Raw genomic sequence first — 19,810 nt, forward strand, 5'->3', positions numbered from 1 at the left:
TTACGAGAGTGTAAAACAAACTGAAAACTTTATAGGGGAGAAAACTGAAAATGACATATATTACAGGGTCCTCAAAATCAACATTGAACACATGAAAAAACAAACTTATACCTACTTCATTCCTTGGTCCCCCAAAATCAAATTTCTACCTCTGTGCTGGCTATAGGCAATAACTTAGAAATTCAGAATAAAAGAAGACAGAGAAAAATTCGATTAGAAAGATTGAGGATCACATGAAACACTTATACAAGACCAAAGATATGGTCGAGAAAACTTTTTTCACTTTAATTTCCGCCCACCGTAGTTGAATTATACTTGATTTCCTACTTCATTTTCATAATTATACACAAAATGTTTAGAAACTATTTTATCCATCCAAACATAAAAGATTAATTTAAAAACATACTTTTTTTGTACTAAAAATTCAAATACACTTCATACGTATCTTTTTCAATAAAGAATGTGTTAATATAAGTGAAAATAACTATTGAAAATTGTAAAACTAGTGTATCTTACTTAGATTCATTGTGTGTTTACTGAATTCGTTTAATTCGATGAAATAGTGTTTTTAACTAAAATCTATAGCTTTATTTTTCTGTTAAATTAGTTGACCGTAGATTGACATGGTAGGATGGTGCAATCCAAAGACAAGTCACCGGTGCAATAACTAATGCTTAGCTACGCAAATACACGCGGACCAATAGAAGCATATCACAATTTAATTATATTTCCTTTCTTTTTAATGCTATTGATTTTATAGTAGTAGTACTACACAACAATGAATGTGTCCTTGCTTTAATAAACACCCTTGTACCCTTTTTTGTTGCCCACATTATTATTGTACATACATAAATCATGACGTAGGATTTCCTTTTTCCTTCGACTTTTCTTGGGAATTGACTCGGCGATTAGAAAGGACTAAGGAGGGTAAGGAGTTTTTTTTCGGTTCAATAACTATGGTTTCGGACGGACATTGACCCACACCATCGACCTAATATGCAGCGGTCCAATAACCTATAATCCTCGTCGGATCAAGGACCACAAAGGAGCTTCCATGCACCTCCTGGCACAAGAGAACAACTCCATCGATCTGAGTCATTGACACGATATCTAACTAACTCATGTCGGGTTTCTTGAAAGAACTTATGACGGACACCTCTATATAAGAATAGTTGCACGTCAATGCAAAAAGATCCACATTTATTTACCATTTTCATCAACTCTTTTAGAGCGCTCTCTAGACTTTCTCTTTGTAATATCATCATTGTAATCTCACCGAAAAACTATAGCCGACATGAGTTAGCATAATTCCTCTGCATCAGAGAACTACTTGTACCATTATGGTTGATTGAATATATCACGATCCGGTATATACCAGATCACATACTATCAATGTGAGCTTGGTGGTGATTTACGAAAGATTAGCAGGAATATTCCATCCATACATAAATATAGGAGTTTGTTGAATGAATCGTAAGTATAAAACTATTTAAGGATGATTTTGAGGCTCCATTTAGCATAGCATGTATACAATGAATACATAAATTTTTAGCTATAGATATATCATAAATATTCAATTGTTTAGATTAAAGAATGTCACAATTTGTTTGGTCATGAAAGTGTGTTCTTGAACCTGATTACCCTATAGAGGACAGCTCAAATTTTATTGAGATGGTTGTATAATCGTCATTAGCGTAACTTTAATTAATAATAATTTCTCAATTTTATTTTATAAAAAACTTGTGCTATAATCGTCATTAGCGTGACTAAGTAGAGTGCCATTTTTTTTTGTTTTACATGAAATTTCATAAGTTTCATCTATAAGTTTCATCGGTTTAAATCTTAAGTTTGAGATATTATTGTCGTTTAATTGTCCCCTTTTTTTTTAACAAGCCAAAATGAAATATGGTATTAAACGGGAGTGAAACTTAGCGCACAAGGTGTGCCATGGTTGAAAAACCTCAAACGTTACGGAATCATTGGTGCAATATCAAGGGAGCACCGCCTATGAGCATAATAAAAATGAAATAATTACACAAAAACACTCATACATGAGAGAGGGTTTCACCATCAGTTATGATAATCAAACGCAAAAGTGAACCTTTAACCACAAAAAAGAAGTAAGTTTGATCCGGTCGAGAATGATAAAAGTATCAGCCAATTTATTGTTGAAAACTCGGTTATTCCTCTCCTTTCAAATGACCCCGACACAAACAATCCAAATTGTCCCTTCTTGTTATAAGGCAAAGATAGAAGTTTGATTATTATTATTACAACAATGCATACTGAATCCATTATACAGGTGTGGGGGATAACATATGCCAAACAAAAATGGACAAAAGGGAAAACAACCCATCATTTGATTGTGTGTACCTACCTTTATTATCTATAATAATGTTGCATGTGCATTCCGTGGAGAGAGTTAAAGTCAAATTTGTGCTGCATTAATTTTTTTTACCAAGTTTATTGTTGCATTCGTCATTCCTCATTACCTTGCACCTTCTTCCACAAAATAAGTAAACAACACGTGAAATTAATTTAATTTCAAATATTGAAAATTTATATGGTCCCATATACCCAGAATCTATTGTCTACTAGTGAATCCTTGACTCTTGAAATTGAGAGTACGTAGTTCGTAGTGTTTTCCTCTTCCATTCATGACGGCTAGTACCATTTTTTCTCTCATAAAAAAACAAGAGAGTGGTTTACGGTCCAGAGAGTTGTAGACCTTGACATATAGTTTTTAATCATCTAACTCAAGAAAAATAATAGTTAAATATGACCTAATTAGAGGATATAATAAGTCCTTTTAGTCTATGTTTGATTCCATTTTAGAAGGAGACACAATTGATTATGAATGTGTATAATTGATTATAATAAGTTTGGATGATCTTAGATATTATTTTTTTCATTAACCTCATTTTTATATAAATGTATTTAAACATAAATCAGTTTACATTTTATTCATTTTTAATTATAATCAATTTTATAAAAAATAATATATTATAAATCAAATTTAGTACACAAACACATATTTAATCAAATCAAAGTCTTTGAAAAGGAAAGAAATTAAGAAAAAGATGTGTATCCCTTTCAAGGTTCTTTTACTTTTGTTTCTTTTGATATGTCGCTGCTCGAGTTTTGGATGGATATGACAATAAAGTAGAATAGTATTTGATATGATGCCAGTATTTGCCTCAATAATTCAGTTTGGAAGCAAAATTGTACTTTGATATTGTTGGTTAGAATTTAATATGTACTATTGGATAAGATTCCCAGCTAAATAAGTACACTAAACTAATTATCAAATTACATTATCATTGGAGACGTAATAGTTGTAGAATTTTGTTTATTTTTATGTGCTAAATATTGAATCAAAATAATTGGAAGGATGCTCAAGCATTTTTGGCTCAATCAAGAGGAAGAGGAGCGATGTCTCGTACATATTACCAGATTGATACACTGATAAGAGGAAATTAATCAATTATTTATTAAGTTCATTTAGCATTTTTCTCTATTTCAAATTTTTTTTTTTAAATTTTAATTTATATGTTTCTCTCATCAATCTTTTTGTAATACATATGGCTTCACAATGTAAAATTAAGAAGAAAAAAAGAAATGAATGTTTTCTTCTTTTATAGTATTTTAGAAAACTCGTAAAAACTTAGAAGAGAAAAAAAATAAAATTTACAAGTGATGGTGTTATTATTTCAAAAAAAAATAAAGTGATGATGGTGTATTGCGATGATCCCATTGCAACAATTGTTGATTTTTTTTTTCAATTGGATATTCTTTATGTGCGACTATAATGACTAATGATTCAAATTGAAAGATATTAGATAGCTCAATTTGTTTAAGATAAATGATAAAAAGTTGGAGGTTCTGATTTAATTTAACAACAAATTACTTAACATTTGTTGTTAAAAAGAATCAAATCAGATATGAATTTGAATTCGATGGCTGGATTTATAGCAATACTTGTGTTGTTTTATTTTAATAAATTTTCCTTTGGAAAATAAACATATCCCTTAATGGTCAACCAACTCATTTCTTAAAAAAAAAACAATTCATTGTTTTTTTTTTTTGAAAGACCAACTCATTGTTATACACGAAAAAAAATTCAAGGAATATTATCAATACAAAAACTCAAATTATTTGGACTTATGAGTACGCTTGTTTCAAATTATTTTTTTAGATTTTCAGAAATAAAATAATAGAAATATGAATTTTATGTTTGTAAAAAATTTATTAAATTTTATTTTTGGATATAAAATATTCTAAGGAATAGAAAAAAAATTTCAAAAAATTAGTGGGAATAAAGTTCAAAAGATGAAAATAAATTTACGTATAACTACCTTTTAACTTCTCTATTGAAGGAAGAATCGGCCACTCATATTTTATTTCATCGTGATGTTGCAAGTTTGGTTTGGTCTAGAGTGATGAAGTGGTTTGATTGTTGTTTTTTAATTCCTCCTAATTTATTTGTTCTTTGGGATTGTTGGAGTGAAGGCGGAAGTGCTAATAAAGTTACTAAAGGCCTTTGGTTGGTGTGACATACTACTATTTGGGTTTTGTGGGCTAAGAGAAATGACTTGATTTTCAAGGGGATTAATTGTGTGACGGAGGATGTGATTGAAGATATTAAGGTGTTGTCTTGGAGATGGATGTTGGAAAGGTCTAGTACTCCGTCTTGCTTCTTCTATGAATGGAGTTGGAATCCAAGACTTTGTCTAGAGCGATAGATGTGTAGGTGGTTGCAGCGGTTGTTTTTGTTTGGTGCAGCCGTTGTTGGAGTTTACTGCTGCTGGCCTTTTGTTTGTATTCTCTCCACGGAAGCAGTGTTGTGTTGGGGTTTTGAGATGCTTCGGTTTGACTTTTGAGGTGAAGGTTGCTGCTGTTTTACTGTGAGCAGTTGGGTTTTTGGTGGAGTGTTGCGTGCGGGTGGTATGGGTTGTGTGGCAGGACTGGTTTGTTGTTCAGCTGCCTTTTGTCAGTAGCGCTGGTGGTGGTTAGTTTTGTGCTGGTTTGGCCACCTGTGGTGTTGACGTAAGGGTATTCATGTGGTTTGTCATATGTATATGCCTGCGTCATTACTCTTTTAGGTTGTTCCTTTCTTTAGGGGTGGTTTTTAAGGGGGTTTTGTTTGAGCTGGTGTTTGTATGACAACCGATTTCCCTTTGTTTGTATTTTTTTTTCCACCCAAGCTTATTAGCGCTTCTTGACGGGCTTGTCGGTTAATAATATTTTACTGTTTCAAAAAAAAACTTCTCTATTATAAAGGTTTATGAAAATAATATAATATTAATCAAATATTATTTTAAAAGATATCAAGGGATTTTTTTTGTGAAAGAAAAAAATATCAAGGGATAAAACTCTCAACATTTTTTTTTGAGGGAAAAAACTCTCAGTATTATATTCAGAAGAAAAGTTATTCCTACAAATAAATCTATTAAATTAAACTTAGAACAAACACTACTAATTATCTTAGACAAACCACATTTAAGCCCATACAATTATGAAAAAGAATTGCGTTATTTAGACACACCATTTAAACCATAACATTTCTCAATTAAAAAAAAAGTGACTCGAGTGCTTTGGGTGAAGGAAGCAGACAACATTACTAAACTATGGTGCATGTCTTTGGTAGAGGGTTAAGTGCCAAACTAATTATAGTTATACTTTTGCTTGCCTATGTTTCATAATAAAAAATATATTTGTACTTCTTTGTATAGACCACTTTTATAATTTGTACATAGTCCATTTTTTAATGTTAAATTTATACATGTAATTACAATTTATTTTTGTTATTGAGAGTTTGAACTATCATATCATGATGGTCTAATCTTTCACAATGTTGTAACTACATATTCGAATCTCAAAAGATATCATATTAAGTACTTGTTAGCACCACAAATAAGATTACCTCTAACACTAGAGGTAAATACAAAAAACAACAATAATAGTTTTAAATACAAAAATCATGTAAGAAATTGTTGTCCAACAATGAGGTAACGTGGTGTTCTTCCAAAAGTATGGGAGGTGTTAAAAGTGAGTCTATGAATTTTAATTTCTAAATCAAAAAATGGCACCCATATTTTAGGCCCATAATTTAATCCATCGAAAAATATATGAAACCCTAAAATCCATTTTACACAAAACCCTGCTTCATTTCTTTTGCATTTCATTCGAAAACGCCGTCAGCGTAAAGATGAAGGTTGTTGCTGCCTATTTGCTTGCTGTTCTTGGTGGCGACAACACCCCCTCCGCCAAAACCATCAAGGACATCCTCGGATCCGGTTCGTTTCGTCACTTGTTTTTGTTTTTTTCGTTATTTATGTTGAATGTTTTTAGCTTATTATTTTTGTGTATAAAGATATTGTTATTGTAGTTATGTTTGTGTCAATTAAATTTTAATAATTTATGGAATTTGATAAATGGGTTTCTTTAAATTTTTATGCAGTAACATAAATTAGGGTTCTTTATTTGTGAAATTATTTACAACAAATGTATTTAAGGTTACAAAATCAAACTCTCACTAACTCATACACGAAGCAAAACACTTTGACATCGATAATTATTTAAGAAAATGACATAACTGAATGTATTTCACATGTGTCAGTTGTGTCGGTGTCCGACATTCACATGTGTTGGACACCGGAAACACCTTTGATTAGAAGTGCCGGTGTGCTACAGAGCTCACCACTGATCTGACATGACTTTGAACTCGTTGATTTGAAGCATATCTGACAGGGAAATTGTTTTTTATTTTATTATTATGTACAGTTGGAGCAGACGCAGAAGATAATAGGATTGAGTCGTTTTTGTCTGAAATTAAGGGCAAAGATATAGCTGAGGTTATTGCTTCTGGTAGGGAAAAGTTGGCATCAGTTCCTTCTGGTGGTGGTGGTGTCGCTGTTGCTGCTGCACCTGCGAGTGGTGGTGCTGCTCCTGCAGCTGCTGAGGCAAAGAAAGAGGAGAAGGTAGAGGAGAAAGAAGAATCTGATGACGTAAGTTCTTTTTCTGGGTTCATATTGCTTCTTTTATCATTTAGCTATTCTAGTTATGTTGTTATATGTATGTCCTATAAATGGGTTTAAACTTGCATTTGGTTGGCAAGCCTAGTTTAATTAGATTTATGTGTTTTATACTGGAAAAGGTTCTTGATTTGTAGTTAGTTCAGCTTTGTTCAATCCCCTGTAGTCAATAGCAGCCGATGTAGCAGTGTCGCATAATTTAGCGGCCACTAGGCTTTATTCAAAACCCGGTTGCATTACGGTTTTAGTACCAGCTATAGCGGCTACATTGCGGTTTATATATATGCTGAGTTACTGTAAAGAATCAAGTATGCCCTCAACACTACTCTTGTAGTGGTTCCAACCAATCTTTTTAGTCAATTTACCCTAAAACTTTTTTCTTTTTATTGGTTTTGAAAATGGATCGTATGAACTGTGATTAATAGCTATGGAATATGTCTTTAATTTTGGTTATTCTTCTACTTTTGAGATCTTTTATGTGATTATGTGTATGGTATTATGGTATGTATGTTTTGTATTGTTTTGCTAAACTTTGATGTGGTGGTCGTACCATGCCCTGCTATGCTACAATAATGTTTTTTGGGTTGGCTGCCACACTACACTATCCGCCATTGTCTGCAAAGAATCACTCATAATATGATTGATGCACTTCGCTATTTGTTTTTCAATAATTTTGAGTAGTTATGTATACTGTCTTGGCTTGAGATTTTTGTGCAAATTCTAAGTGTGTATGTAATTTATTTAATCTGAAATATTTCTGATTGTTTTATCTTCAACTTTTTTCTTGTGATGCAGGATATGGGTTTCAGTCTTTTTGATTAAGTCTACAGATGCTGAGTTTGTCGAAGTTTTGTTTGATAGATAATGGAGTGTGATTTCATTTCAATGATTAAAAACTAAGTTGGATGGATTCAGTTTGGTATTTTAGTTTCTTAATGTTAATGTTATATTTTGGTTATGACAGAGTAGTTTATTTCTTGTCTTACTTTTTCACCAGACATTTTGTTTCTTATTTGAAGTGCTAAAGCAATAGAAATTGATAGATCCATCTAATTAAAATTTTCATCTATCATAGTTTTTAATGTAGTTCGATGCTATGCCCGTTGCCTTTGTCAACGTGAGCATTCTACAAACCAATGCTTGTACTGCATAAGCATTATGCTGCCTTCCCAACCTCACCATATTTATCAAGATTTGAGAGTCATTCAAGAATTAGATAAGCTCCAAGCCTAGTAACAGTCCCTACATTTCAACATGTAGCAAGTCACAACAATTGCCCCACCTTAGTAACATATCCTTCAATCGTCTTACCATTGTATTTGCAATATTGACGGCTTTTTGCGATTTATCTTCTTCTAGGCATTAGGTTCGCTCCACTGCTTGACATGAGTGACCTCTGTTATCCTGTAACATGTTGACCGTTATTAATGTCTGGAGAGAAATTGAATGATGTGCTCAGTAGCGCAGTTAGATCTCTAGAATCTCATTCAAACACAGTAGTGGTCGGCTACATGAATCAAATAATCTAGTCCCACTTCTTCATCCATCAGTGGACGAAATGCCATTAGATTCACTTGAATTATCTACTACAAATTTAATCCTCTTGACATATATTTTTTGGTTACAATCCTCTTAACATATTTGCTATTGGCTATTAGTTCACCAGCTACCAAGCAGAAAATAATAATTTATAATACAAAATTCGTATGCATGTATCTAATATAAAATAATGTATATACAAAAGAATGTATCTATAGAAATGGAAATTTATTTCTATTGAATGGAAAAACACCTTGCCTGTTCGCTCTATCGTGATTTCACATGTGCCATGGCCATACCAAACTCACGAATGAAATCACGGTAGTTTATAATTTTGGGATCACATAACTAACTAGGTGCAAGATCGACGATTACGTTGTCGTATACTTTTAAAGAGAGAGGGGAAGAGAGATTAGTAAAAAAAAAAAGGACATGATTATATATCTGGACATAAAAAAAATGGATTATGTATTAAAAGTGATTTTAACGTTTAGTAATTTATAAATTAACTTTTTTCTTTTTATAGGTAGTTTTTTGTGTTTATTTACCATGATAAAAATAGTTTTTTTTTTCTTTAAAACAAAAAAGTAATTTTTTAGTAACAAAAAAGCAAGTTACAGATACAAAAATTAATTTTTAAGAGATGACATGTTACTCAACTTCTCATTTGATGAAGTTACTGGAATTTCTTTTCTTAGATTGATTTTTTTTATTTTTTAAATTTGTATCAAACAGTGAAACATGTGAAATCTTTTAAAATTGTTTTTTTTTTCTTGCAAATAGAAAAAACTAACAAACTGTCTTAATAAATGAATCATATACTAAGGATAAATAACACAACTCAATGATATGTATTTTCCAAATTTTATCATTTGAAGAGGTATGTGTATTCTTTAAATGTTAAATAATACAACTCAATGATTTCTTAAAAAAATAAAAATAAATAACACAACTAAATGATATAGTCAATTTTTAATTAAGACCTAAATCAAAATGATTCATTAAACTTTCTGAGACGTACAAATGTGTAAACAAAACACATTTTAAAAGAGGATTTTCGATGACATTCTTCTTTTCTTTCGCACGTCCTTTAAAATGTTGATTTTAACATATTTAAATTCTATAATTTGAAACTTTAATAAGACACATTTTAGATTATAAAATTCATAGGGGATAAAATGAACATTTTGGAAGGAGTCTTGTAAAAAATGAAGTTTTATACACATGCATTTACAATTTTAACCTGAACATAATTTTGTAATTGCAAAATTGACGAAACCCTAGTTTCAGTCTCTCTACCACTCGGCACACACTCTCTTTCTCAACGCTTCCACTGTTTCGATTTCTCTCTCTGTATGATTTCTCCAGGTTCATCATTCATCTTCTTTTTCTTCTTCTTCATTTTATTTGTTCCATTTTTCGTTGAAATTGATTAATTCATTTTCAATTTTGTTGCTATTAGGTTAACAAAGCTTGCTTGAAATCTTCCAGATTAGCGAAACTCTTTGCAGGTTCGTCATTTTCTGTTTCTTTCTAATATGTACTTCTTTGGTTATTTTTTATGCAATGGTAAAAATTTCTGTGTTTAAAGAAGCTGTTTTTATTCTTCTTCGCCTCAACTGATTTTGATTGCTATAGAATGAGCGTATTATATTGTATAACGACCTCCGTAGCACCAACTCTTCTGATCAAAGACAAGTCCCATGTTCAATACGGACACGACACTGACACTTGTGATTACATTCAATTATGTCATTTTAAAAAAAATAAAATTAGTAGTGGTGTCATCGAGTCAGTGTCGTGTCCGGTGTCTCTGTTAGTGCTTCATAAATAATGACTGTATTCAATATAGCTGCATAAATGTTGTCATATATTTTCCTTTGCTTGCTTAGTCTAGTTGAAGTTGTGATTTGTGAGAGTGTTTTTGCTTATGAGGCTATGAAGGACAAACACCGTACACGACACTAACACGTCGATACCAGTGGTAATTTGAATAGAAAAATGACCGAATTGAATTTAATCACATGTGTTGTGTTGGATAAGGACACATGTTGGACACCAAACACGCTTTAAACAAGAATTATCGGTGCTACAAAGGTGTTCTTGCATTTTTATTTGCCAGAATTGATCTAGAATAAAGTTCCATATGATGAGTGTTCTTGCATTTTAGACACTATATAATGCATTATTCCAAAGCTACCAACTTTCTCTCACCATATAGAACTAGAAGAGTAGCATGGACTGTGATTGTACCTATGTTATGTTATGGACTAAAAACTAGCCACATGCTTTTCGTGGTCATTCTTTCCTATTACCATGTAGTACTTGTCATAACCGTTGAAGATTATTACTCGTTGCTTGCATTTGCTATTTCCATTTCAAATTTGAGTTAAATTCGGCTTTATGCTATCTAGTTTTTGTTTTGTTTTTACTCTTTTCTTGAAGGGTTTTGTTACTTTTGTATGTTTTATAGGTATTATTGTTGTTGTTTAGTTTTCTAGTTTGAATTTGACCTTTGTGATTCAATCCCTTTTCAAATTTTCATTACTCTGCATATTCCATTTTGTGTTCCCAGAGAAAACCTTTATTAAGCTTTCACTTGTCATGATACCTTTGTTTAGGTTACCGTTACTTTTATGCGTTTACTTGTTAATTAGTAAATATGCTAGAATAAAAAGATAGGTTCTGGAGTAATGGTGATTCATGATCTTCAATAAAGAGAAGACTAAAGGCATATATATCATCTAAAGCATAAAAAGTGTTATGTTGGCCCATGATTGATTTAGATGGATTTACTAGATTCCTCAACTCAACTTTACAAGTCTATTAGGTATATAACTATATATGCATTCATATTGATGTTAGAAAAATTGTTTCCTATTAGGTATATAGAATGAAATTTATTTATCCTGCTAAGTTAACACTGGTGTGGTTTTACTGCAGAATCAACTTTTTTTCTTCATATGAAACTAGATTTAAACTCATTTGATTATATGAATAGTTGAAGATAATGTTTATAGTGTGAGTTTATTTAAAAGTAAGTGTATTTAGAAATGTACAAACTAATATGAATTTGGATTTGCTAATCTGCTAGTTGATATGAATTTGTCATGGTATATTTTTGTTGATTTAATCCTTCATATTTTTGTTCTCATTGGCTGAAAAATGCCTGCCCTAAAAAAGAAATTGGGACTCAGGAGATGGACAATGTCCTTGTTGATGTATTCTTGCATCAGCTAAATCAGGGAAACAAAGTCCATGGATCTTATACATCAACAACATATGTCACATAACAAAAGAGTTGGCTTAAATTTTTTAATGGCACTTTTCAAAAGGACAAGATGAAAGGCTGTTGGAAATTAGTAAACAGAGATTTTTAGAAGTGTTACGATATTTTCAAAAACTAGAGTGGATTTGCTTTAAATTTTCAAATGTGTTGTGAAACTTTCATGTTTTGTTTGGCAGATAATCTTTACCTTGTTTTGACCTCCAATGAGGATGTTGAAATTCTAGATTATGATAGTAGTATATGATCTTGTAATCTTGTATTGGTATGATAAATTTTTTTGGGTCTATTTTAAGAACAATTTCTTATTTATCGCAGCACCGCCACTTCCAGCCATCAACGATGAGCGTTCCGAAAGTGGTAGCGGCGACAATTCGGTTGAGAGTTCCAGCTGGAGGAGCACGTCCGGCGCCTCCTGTGGGACCTGCGCTAGGTCAGTACCGACTGAACCTTATGGCTTTCTGCAAAGACTTCAACGCACGGACTCAGAAATTCAAGCCTGATACACCAATGGCTGTTACAATAACAGCTTACAAGGACAACACCTTTGAGTTCACTGTGAAATCTCCTTCCGTCTCGTGGTACCTGAAGAAAGCCGCGGGTATCGAATTGGGAAGTACCCGGCCCGGTCACGTGACCGCCACCTCACTGTCACTTCGGCACGTGTATGAGATCGCTAAGGTGAAACAGTCTGATCCTTACTTGCAGGGTATGCCACTTGAGTCCATTTCTAAATCCATTATTGGTACAGCTAGAAGCATGGGAATCAAAATTGTCAAAGATCTTGAATGAATTGATCAAAGGAATTCAACCTTTGCTCTTGAAAGTATTGAATAACTTCGGTTAATTGTTGTTTATTCTGTTATGTTTCAATTCTCTACTTGGCCACTCACAAAATGGTTCTGTGCTTGTTTTTTTTTTTGTTCAATACAAGTTTAGTGGAAGAAATTGATGTCCTGGTATGGATATAAATAATCTTAATTGTCATTTAACTGATAGAATTTACTAGTCACAAGTTACAATTTGACATATTAGTGACATTTATGTTCTATATTAGTCTAGCTGAATGTGTTCCATTTTCCATTTTCAACGTCCTATTTGACAAGTGAAATATTGGAATTTAAGTTTAAGTTGTTGCATTTCTTATGCTTCTCACAAATTCATATAAATGTTCATTTATAAAAAATGAAGAGCAAACTCTAAAATTAGTCCCTGACTTTGTAGGATAATCTCAAATAAAGTTCTTGAGATTATGGGTATTTTAAAAAGGTCCTCGACTCTATTAAACTGTCAAGTTGGTCCCTATATTTAACCATTTACTATCAATTTGGTCCTTTAAGATTATCTACTTACTATCAAATTAGTCTGACATTATTTGAAGGACTAGCATGAGTAAAATTTGGTTGAGTCATGGATCTTTTTAAAATTCTCATAATGTCATGAACTTATTTAAGAATGCCCTACTGGGGGACAAAAATTCAAACTAATACAATGCCACATTATCAACAATGCAATGGTTATACAATGTAATCTACTCCACTATCTTCATATGCAAGCAGTACCAATAGTTCTTACTCGGCAAAGTAGACTCTAAGAACATAACCAGTCAAAGAAGAACAATGCCACTATATAAGTGTACTATCTCCGGTAAGAAATAGTTTGGTGAGCAAGGATTGTCCAACTTTTAAAGTATACCATTTTAAAGTACGCCCTTATGCCAAGGTCTCGACTCCATTTTGTATGATATTTTCATCCACATGATAATTTTAATATTATGTGATACATTTGAAGTGGAAGATTTGAAAACATGCAATTAAAAAAATTGATTTCAAGTGTATACTTTATAAAAAAAAATTAGTTAACTTTCTATTTGATGAGAACGTTTATCTGTTAAAAAAACTTCAATTTAGCTCAATAAGTAAGCAATGTGTTATGTGTGATCTGTGAGAATTAAAAGTAAAGAGTTAAGTAAGAAGAAATCGCAGAAAGAATTTATCCTAAACTTGGCTACATTAGGTTCTCACACTTTATGAGATTTTGCACTATTTTAAGAGACCTTCAAAAATAAAAAAAAATACATCTGAGACTAATTGTTAGTGGAGACAGAATCTTATCATAAAAGAAAGGAGATGCAAAATGAAAAGTGAAATCTCAGGAGAAGTGTTATATATAGCAAAGTAGGTCCCTGGCGAACATCATGAATGTTTCCATGTCCAGTAGAAAAAAATTAAACCTCAGGGTTTGGCAGAAATCAGGAGGGAATGTGCTATGAAACAGCCAATCACATGTTTTGTTATCTGTTCACTATAACCCATCGCGCTACAAATATCATTTCTAAAAAACAAAGTCAAAGACTTCGATGAAAATTAGTCGCAACTGGTAGGGCAAACTATAAAAAGAAGTCACGCAAAATTGAAAAACAATATGCAAACTAAATGCCGAAAAGATCTTATTTGCAAGGAGTTTTATTATTTGGTTTTTGGCTTGCTCATATCAAGTCTGTAAAACATAACAAACAAAAATTACAAGAGTTATTGAGTAGAAGACACTCTGAAGCAGGTGCCACACAATGATATATAAAACAAATAAGCACAATATAAGTTCCCTAAGATATAACCTAGAGTAAAATGAAGCCAGTACAGATATATTTTGTGCAATCACCAAGCAACTTGTCCTTCCCAAAATATCATTAAATTTTACTGGCAAAAGAAATGCCTTCCTTTGCAAGTTGATTCACATCCTCCACTGCAGGCAATGCTCTTGCAACTTTGGCAATAGCTTTGTTTTCATCAGGAGTTCCGCCCTCCAAAAAGGCACCAACAACTTTCCCGTCTTTAATCCAGTATGTTCCAAAATTAGGCTTTGATGATGCAGGATTGTTGTCTCCAAATAGCACTGTCTCACCAACATTGTCGCCGTAGAATTGCCAAGACAGATCAAATGAGCGGGAATAGAAGTATGGAAGGTAATCATACTCTTCAACTGTTTTTCCTGCCTCTGCTGCAATGATGGCCTGCATGAAGAAGAAAAAAAGTTAACAAAAAATGAACAGCACTGGCAAGCATGACTCTTAATAAGACACTTCCATATGGAGGACCAGAAAAAAAGTTTGTGCATGTTTTGTTATGTAGAACTAAGGAACCAAAATGATTTCAAAACCGCGTGTTGGGATATAGGGATCATGCCGGGGAAAAGAATACATGTGTTTTGTGCATAACTGGAGAAGCATAAATATGTAGGGAAGTTGATTACCTTCGCAGCCTGCTCAGCTGACTTGCGAGCATGATCAACATGTTCAACTCTTCTCACCTCATTGTACAATTTCAAAGGGAACGTAGCAACATCACCAACAGCATATACATTGGAAACATTTGTTTTGAAGAAGGAATCAGTCTACAACCACAACAAATGTATCAATGATATTGATATAAAAATTTATTAATCACAACTTAAAAGACTTTTTTAACGCTTGACACTAGCCTCTGGATATGGTATCACTAACCTTGATTCCACCCTTCTCCTCTTCAACCTGCCCTTTAAATAGGGATATTTGAGGCCTTCCTCCAACACCAACAACAACAATATCTGCTTCCAGTACCCTTCCATCCTTTAGTTTGACTTCTTTTACCTGACAGATGGATGAAAGTCAAGCTAAATATGATTAGGAACTTTAAAACGCCACCACATGACAGTATTCCGAGATCTCATGCAGCCATACCTCTCCATCGGAATTAGAGGTGAATCCAGTAGCAACAGTTCCTTTAATGATAGTGACACCCTTATTTGCATAATATCCCTCATAGAATGCAGCTATTTCAGCAGTAAAAAGTCTTGGCACTGCAACAATGGTTTAAAAATAGTAGTTTAAAAATTGAGTGCACACAAATCCACATAAGTGGGAGGTGTAACGAGAAACATTTATAAATGTCCACTTACTGCACCAAGGTTCTGGATAGACCATTGTAACATCAATATTGTTGAGTCTCAAAACTGCACTCAATTCCAGACCAATGTACCCTCCCCCAACAACCACAGCTTTCGCATTCTTCTTTCCTTTAATTGCCTCGTACAATTTGTCGGCATCATCAACCTCCCTCAAATAAAAAATGTTTTTGGCATCAGCTCCTTCTACACCAAAATCGGTCAACCTTATAACCTGCAAAACAAAATTACTAGTAATTAGTATGCGCAAAAAGGATGCGAAATATAAACACCGAATGTTACATTTCTAATATCAACAAGGAGCCTTACAGTTGATCCTGTTGCAATAACCAAAGTCTGGTACTTGAATGTTTCTCCTTTTGCACTTGTCAGAGATTTTGCAGCAAGGTCTGCTTTTACAATTTCTGTACTAAGATGCAACTGTACCCCTGCAATCATTGGTTCAATTTGCAATTTAACATTAGATAACTGTTGCCGCCTAATTCCCATTCTTATATTTACTTATCTCTTCCTTTAACTTGACACAATAACCCAATATTTATTCTGAAAACCATCCAATTATAATAAAGAATTAAAATAAGGGTGATCAAAAGCCAAACTCACCTTTCTCACTGTACCATTCTGGAAGCAATCTTTCTCCCCCACTTCCAACACAGGTATGGAACCCAGGAAGTCTAGCAGGAGCTGCAAAAATCCAATTGTAAAATTAAGTTAGATATTCAGAGTGACAAGCAAGGCAAGGTGCTATTTATACTTCAATGGAGAATTCATCAAAGATAACAATCCCAAGATAACATAGCCTTCACTAAATTTAAATCAAAAATAAATTTGAAGAAATGCAATCAAATTAACAATATTACAACATTGTTGCATTCAAGATTAATTAACCCATAACAGAATGGGGGAAAATTAAAGGAGGAAAGGGGAATGTAACACATATAATAACATACAAACTTACATTCTGGAAAAAGGTAAGCCTTGCTTAGAGCAGGACGTTCATAAGGTGCTACCTGCACAAAGGTAAGATAGGTAAGGGAATCTGTAGCAAAACCATAACTGCACAAGGCTCAGCCAATAAATACATGGTACAAAATTTGAAAAGAAAAAAAAATATGACACTTCAATTCCTAAAACTGCCAAAATATGTCAATCACAAGGGAATGATAGGTAAGGGAGTACTTGAGTAAAAATTCAAATTTTTTAAGGACTAGTATGTCCCATCACTAAATTTCTCGGGACGAATATACATCTCATGAAATTCATGAAATAATGTGGTGTAGTCTTGAAAGAGTAGTTAGATAGACTTTCAACGTCTTGTTTGACGGAAAACACAAGAGGACAAGGTGAAGTTTAGCAAACATAGACGTTGATTAGTTTTCACAAAATTGTTGTTCAAGACAAACAACATTTTCCTACAGAATAAATGCATGCTTTTTGCTAATAGATAAACTAAAAATAAAACAAAATTCAAATAAATAAACAACAGTTTAACTAGTAGTAATAAATAAAATTTAAAACTTTATATGGATGAACACCATTTTTAGCCCCACAATCACCATTAGAAAAGTATAACCAAAATAAAAGAATTAAATGAAATGAAAAACACAGTTTAACTATGATGCAAAGTGAAGTTCATAAAGAAAGTAGTATATACAGCTTCTTTGGATATGATTGCAAGCTCCCCAGGCTTAACTCCCTGGTTCACAAACTCCCTTGCTGCATAACCCTACAATTTCAAAAAACACCTCAATTATTCAATCAAAAAAATAATAATAAAATTGATATGCACAGAATGTGTAAAGATTTTTTTACACCATCAAGTAATCACAATTGCTACATCATTACAAATATTTGAATTTAATCATCGATCATATCATTTCTATTTAAAAATCATACCAAGGTAGTGTCTAAAGTTTTACACTTATTGTATATCAAAATTAATCTCCTAAAATTCAAAGCACATCAAAGTATAGAAATTAAGTATACTAATTAATCATCACAGTTTTCACAAGGAATTAGTAGAATTCAACTCTTTAACCGATTCTAATCCCTTTAACACAGAATTATTAAAGAAACATCATCTAAATTCGCTTAACTCAGATTGAAAATTGACAAGAATATACGGTAGAATTATGAAGATCGATCTGAAAATTGAAACAAGAATGAAGATTGGAAAAAGTGAAACTAACAGCTGAAACTCCTCCACCAACGATGATGTACTTGAAAGAATGTTCCGCCATTTTTGATTGATGTGAGAAGAAAATCGCTTCAAATTCGGTTACGTGTTTGTTTGATTGTTCAGTAGAAATGAAACTGGATTAGTTATTGGCCAGATCCATTCATTATATTGGATTTTGGAGGTTATTTTGGGAAATGTATACAGTGTGTGTGAAAGGAATCGGACTGACGTGGCAGTTTAACACTGGCAAACTCCGTTATTGCTTCCACCACCGCACTCACTTTCCATATTCATTTATTGCTGTCACATATTTACCAATCAAAATCTTTTTTGTTTTAGGGGAATTTGCCATTCAAAGTCGTTTTCTTTATTATTTTAACAATTCTCATTCAAAGACGTTGATAAATTATGTTTTTATATTTTTAAAGTGTTTTTTTTTTTAACCTCAAATAAATGGAGTTAGTATTGTGCTAAATAAAATCAAAGTTTTAATTCTTTATCTATTAATAATATTAATATATTCTACATCTATATATAAAGAGGGTATATGATTTTGGGCTAGCTTTTTATCTTATAATTATATCTTTCTTGTTATAACACACTAGTAAATAATACTACAGTATATATACATTACTTACGACACAAGCAATGGTAGGATCTTTCGCCACACTGTAGCAAAAAGTGGAAATTCAACAATAAATGTTTTACGTTAACTTCGACTCCACACACCTACACAATTGCTTATCTTTAGCTTGCTTATTATTCAGATTTAGAATAAATAATAAAGATTGAAAATAAAAGTGGTAAACATTACAACAATGAAAGTCAGCATATTGCATAATAGAGCTTCCCATGGTTAGATCTAGAAGATAATCAAAGACTTAAAAGTGAGTAAAACGAGCTGTTAGAAACTCAAACAACATTTTTCTGGCAACCTAAAAGCCCTCCTATAGTTCCTATTGAATTTGACTAATTGAAACTTGCTCATATATAAAATCTTTTAAATTGATTATGTTTTTCCTGATAATTACTTGAAGGGTTAATAGTGCTTTAACCTCATGTAATTTAGGTCATTTTTGGTTTTCCCTCTGTAAAATAATTTTTTCAATTTCATCCTTGTAATATGAAGATTTTTTGGTTTTGAACCTTCATGAAAAATTTCACCCCCTGTAATTTGAGAAAATTTAGGTTTATCCCCTTGTAATTTGAGCAAATTTCGATTTACCCCCTGTTAATTTGAGCAAATTTCGGTTTACCCCCCATGCTATATCTTCAATTTTGTACAGTCAAAATTCATGAAGGTCCAAAACCAAAAATATTCAAATTACAAGGACGAAATCCAAAAAATATATTTTACAAGGGGTAAAATCGAAAATGACCTATATTACAGGGGGTAAAACACTATTAACCCTTACTTGAATGTATGAATATACCTATTGGAATGACTAATGCATTTTTATTTTAGGGTTAATGGTGTTTTACCCCCCCTGTAATATAGGTCATTTTTAATTTCCCCCTTGTAAAATATTTTTTTTGATTTACCCTCCTGTAAAATATTTTTTTTTGGAATACCCCCTAATAGGTCATAAAAAAACGACTTTATTTTTTTTTTTTAAGAATTTTTTCGTTTTTTTATGACCTATTAGGGGGTATTCCAAAAAAAATAAAATTTACAGGGGTAAATAAAAAAAAATATTTTACAGGGAGAAAACAAAAAATAACCTATATTACAGGAGGTAAAGCACCATTAACCCTTTATTTTATTACATGCTTTTTAAATAGTCACTCATTTTTATTTTGTTTTCTAATCCTAATCCTATAATAGGATCC

General features: G+C 32.3%; 3 protein-coding genes across 4 annotated transcripts; 2 read left to right on the forward strand and 1 right to left on the reverse strand.

The window, feature by feature from the left end:
• The first annotated feature begins 6,138 nt into the window (after positions 1-6,138).
• On the forward strand, positions 6,139-8,087 carry LOC25483860 (60S acidic ribosomal protein P2-4). Its single transcript, XM_013612574.2, has 3 exons — positions 6,139-6,296; positions 6,784-7,007; positions 7,830-8,087. Exons 1-3 carry the CDS (start codon positions 6,209-6,211, stop codon positions 7,854-7,856), a joined length of 339 nt encoding a protein of 112 aa, XP_013468028.1. The 5' UTR covers positions 6,139-6,208; the 3' UTR covers positions 7,857-8,087.
• Positions 8,088-9,782: 1,695 nt separating this feature from the next.
• Positions 9,783-12,942, forward strand: LOC25483861 (54S ribosomal protein L19, mitochondrial). Of its 2 annotated transcripts, none has more exons than XM_013612575.3 (3): positions 9,783-9,941; positions 10,036-10,084; positions 12,178-12,942. In XM_013612575.3, the coding sequence occupies exon 3, from the start codon at positions 12,202-12,204 to the stop codon at positions 12,649-12,651; it is 450 nt and encodes a 149-aa protein (XP_013468029.1). In that variant the 5' UTR covers positions 9,783-9,941; positions 10,036-10,084; positions 12,178-12,201; the 3' UTR covers positions 12,652-12,942. The 2 variants fall into 2 exon arrangements, with proteins under 2 accessions (XP_013468029.1, XP_039683211.1); XM_039827277.1 differs by having other exon boundaries at positions 9,819-9,926.
• A 1,354-nt stretch (positions 12,943-14,296) lies between these two features.
• LOC25483862 (monodehydroascorbate reductase) lies at positions 14,297-18,116 on the reverse strand. Its single transcript, NM_001422403.1, has 10 exons — positions 17,991-18,116; positions 17,456-17,527; positions 16,760-16,811; positions 16,405-16,485; positions 16,111-16,229; positions 15,796-16,015; positions 15,578-15,696; positions 15,362-15,487; positions 15,112-15,252; positions 14,297-14,872 (listed from the first exon to the last, which is right to left on the reverse strand). Exons 1-10 carry the CDS (start codon positions 18,039-18,041, stop codon positions 14,549-14,551), a joined length of 1,305 nt encoding a protein of 434 aa, NP_001409332.1. The 5' UTR covers positions 18,042-18,116; the 3' UTR covers positions 14,297-14,548.
• Between the last annotated feature and the right edge of the window lie 1,694 nt (positions 18,117-19,810).

This window comes from Medicago truncatula, chromosome 1, assembly GCF_003473485.1.
Source record: "Medicago truncatula cultivar Jemalong A17 chromosome 1, MtrunA17r5.0-ANR, whole genome shotgun sequence".
NCBI classification, from domain to species: Eukaryota; Viridiplantae; Streptophyta; class Magnoliopsida; order Fabales; family Fabaceae; genus Medicago; species Medicago truncatula.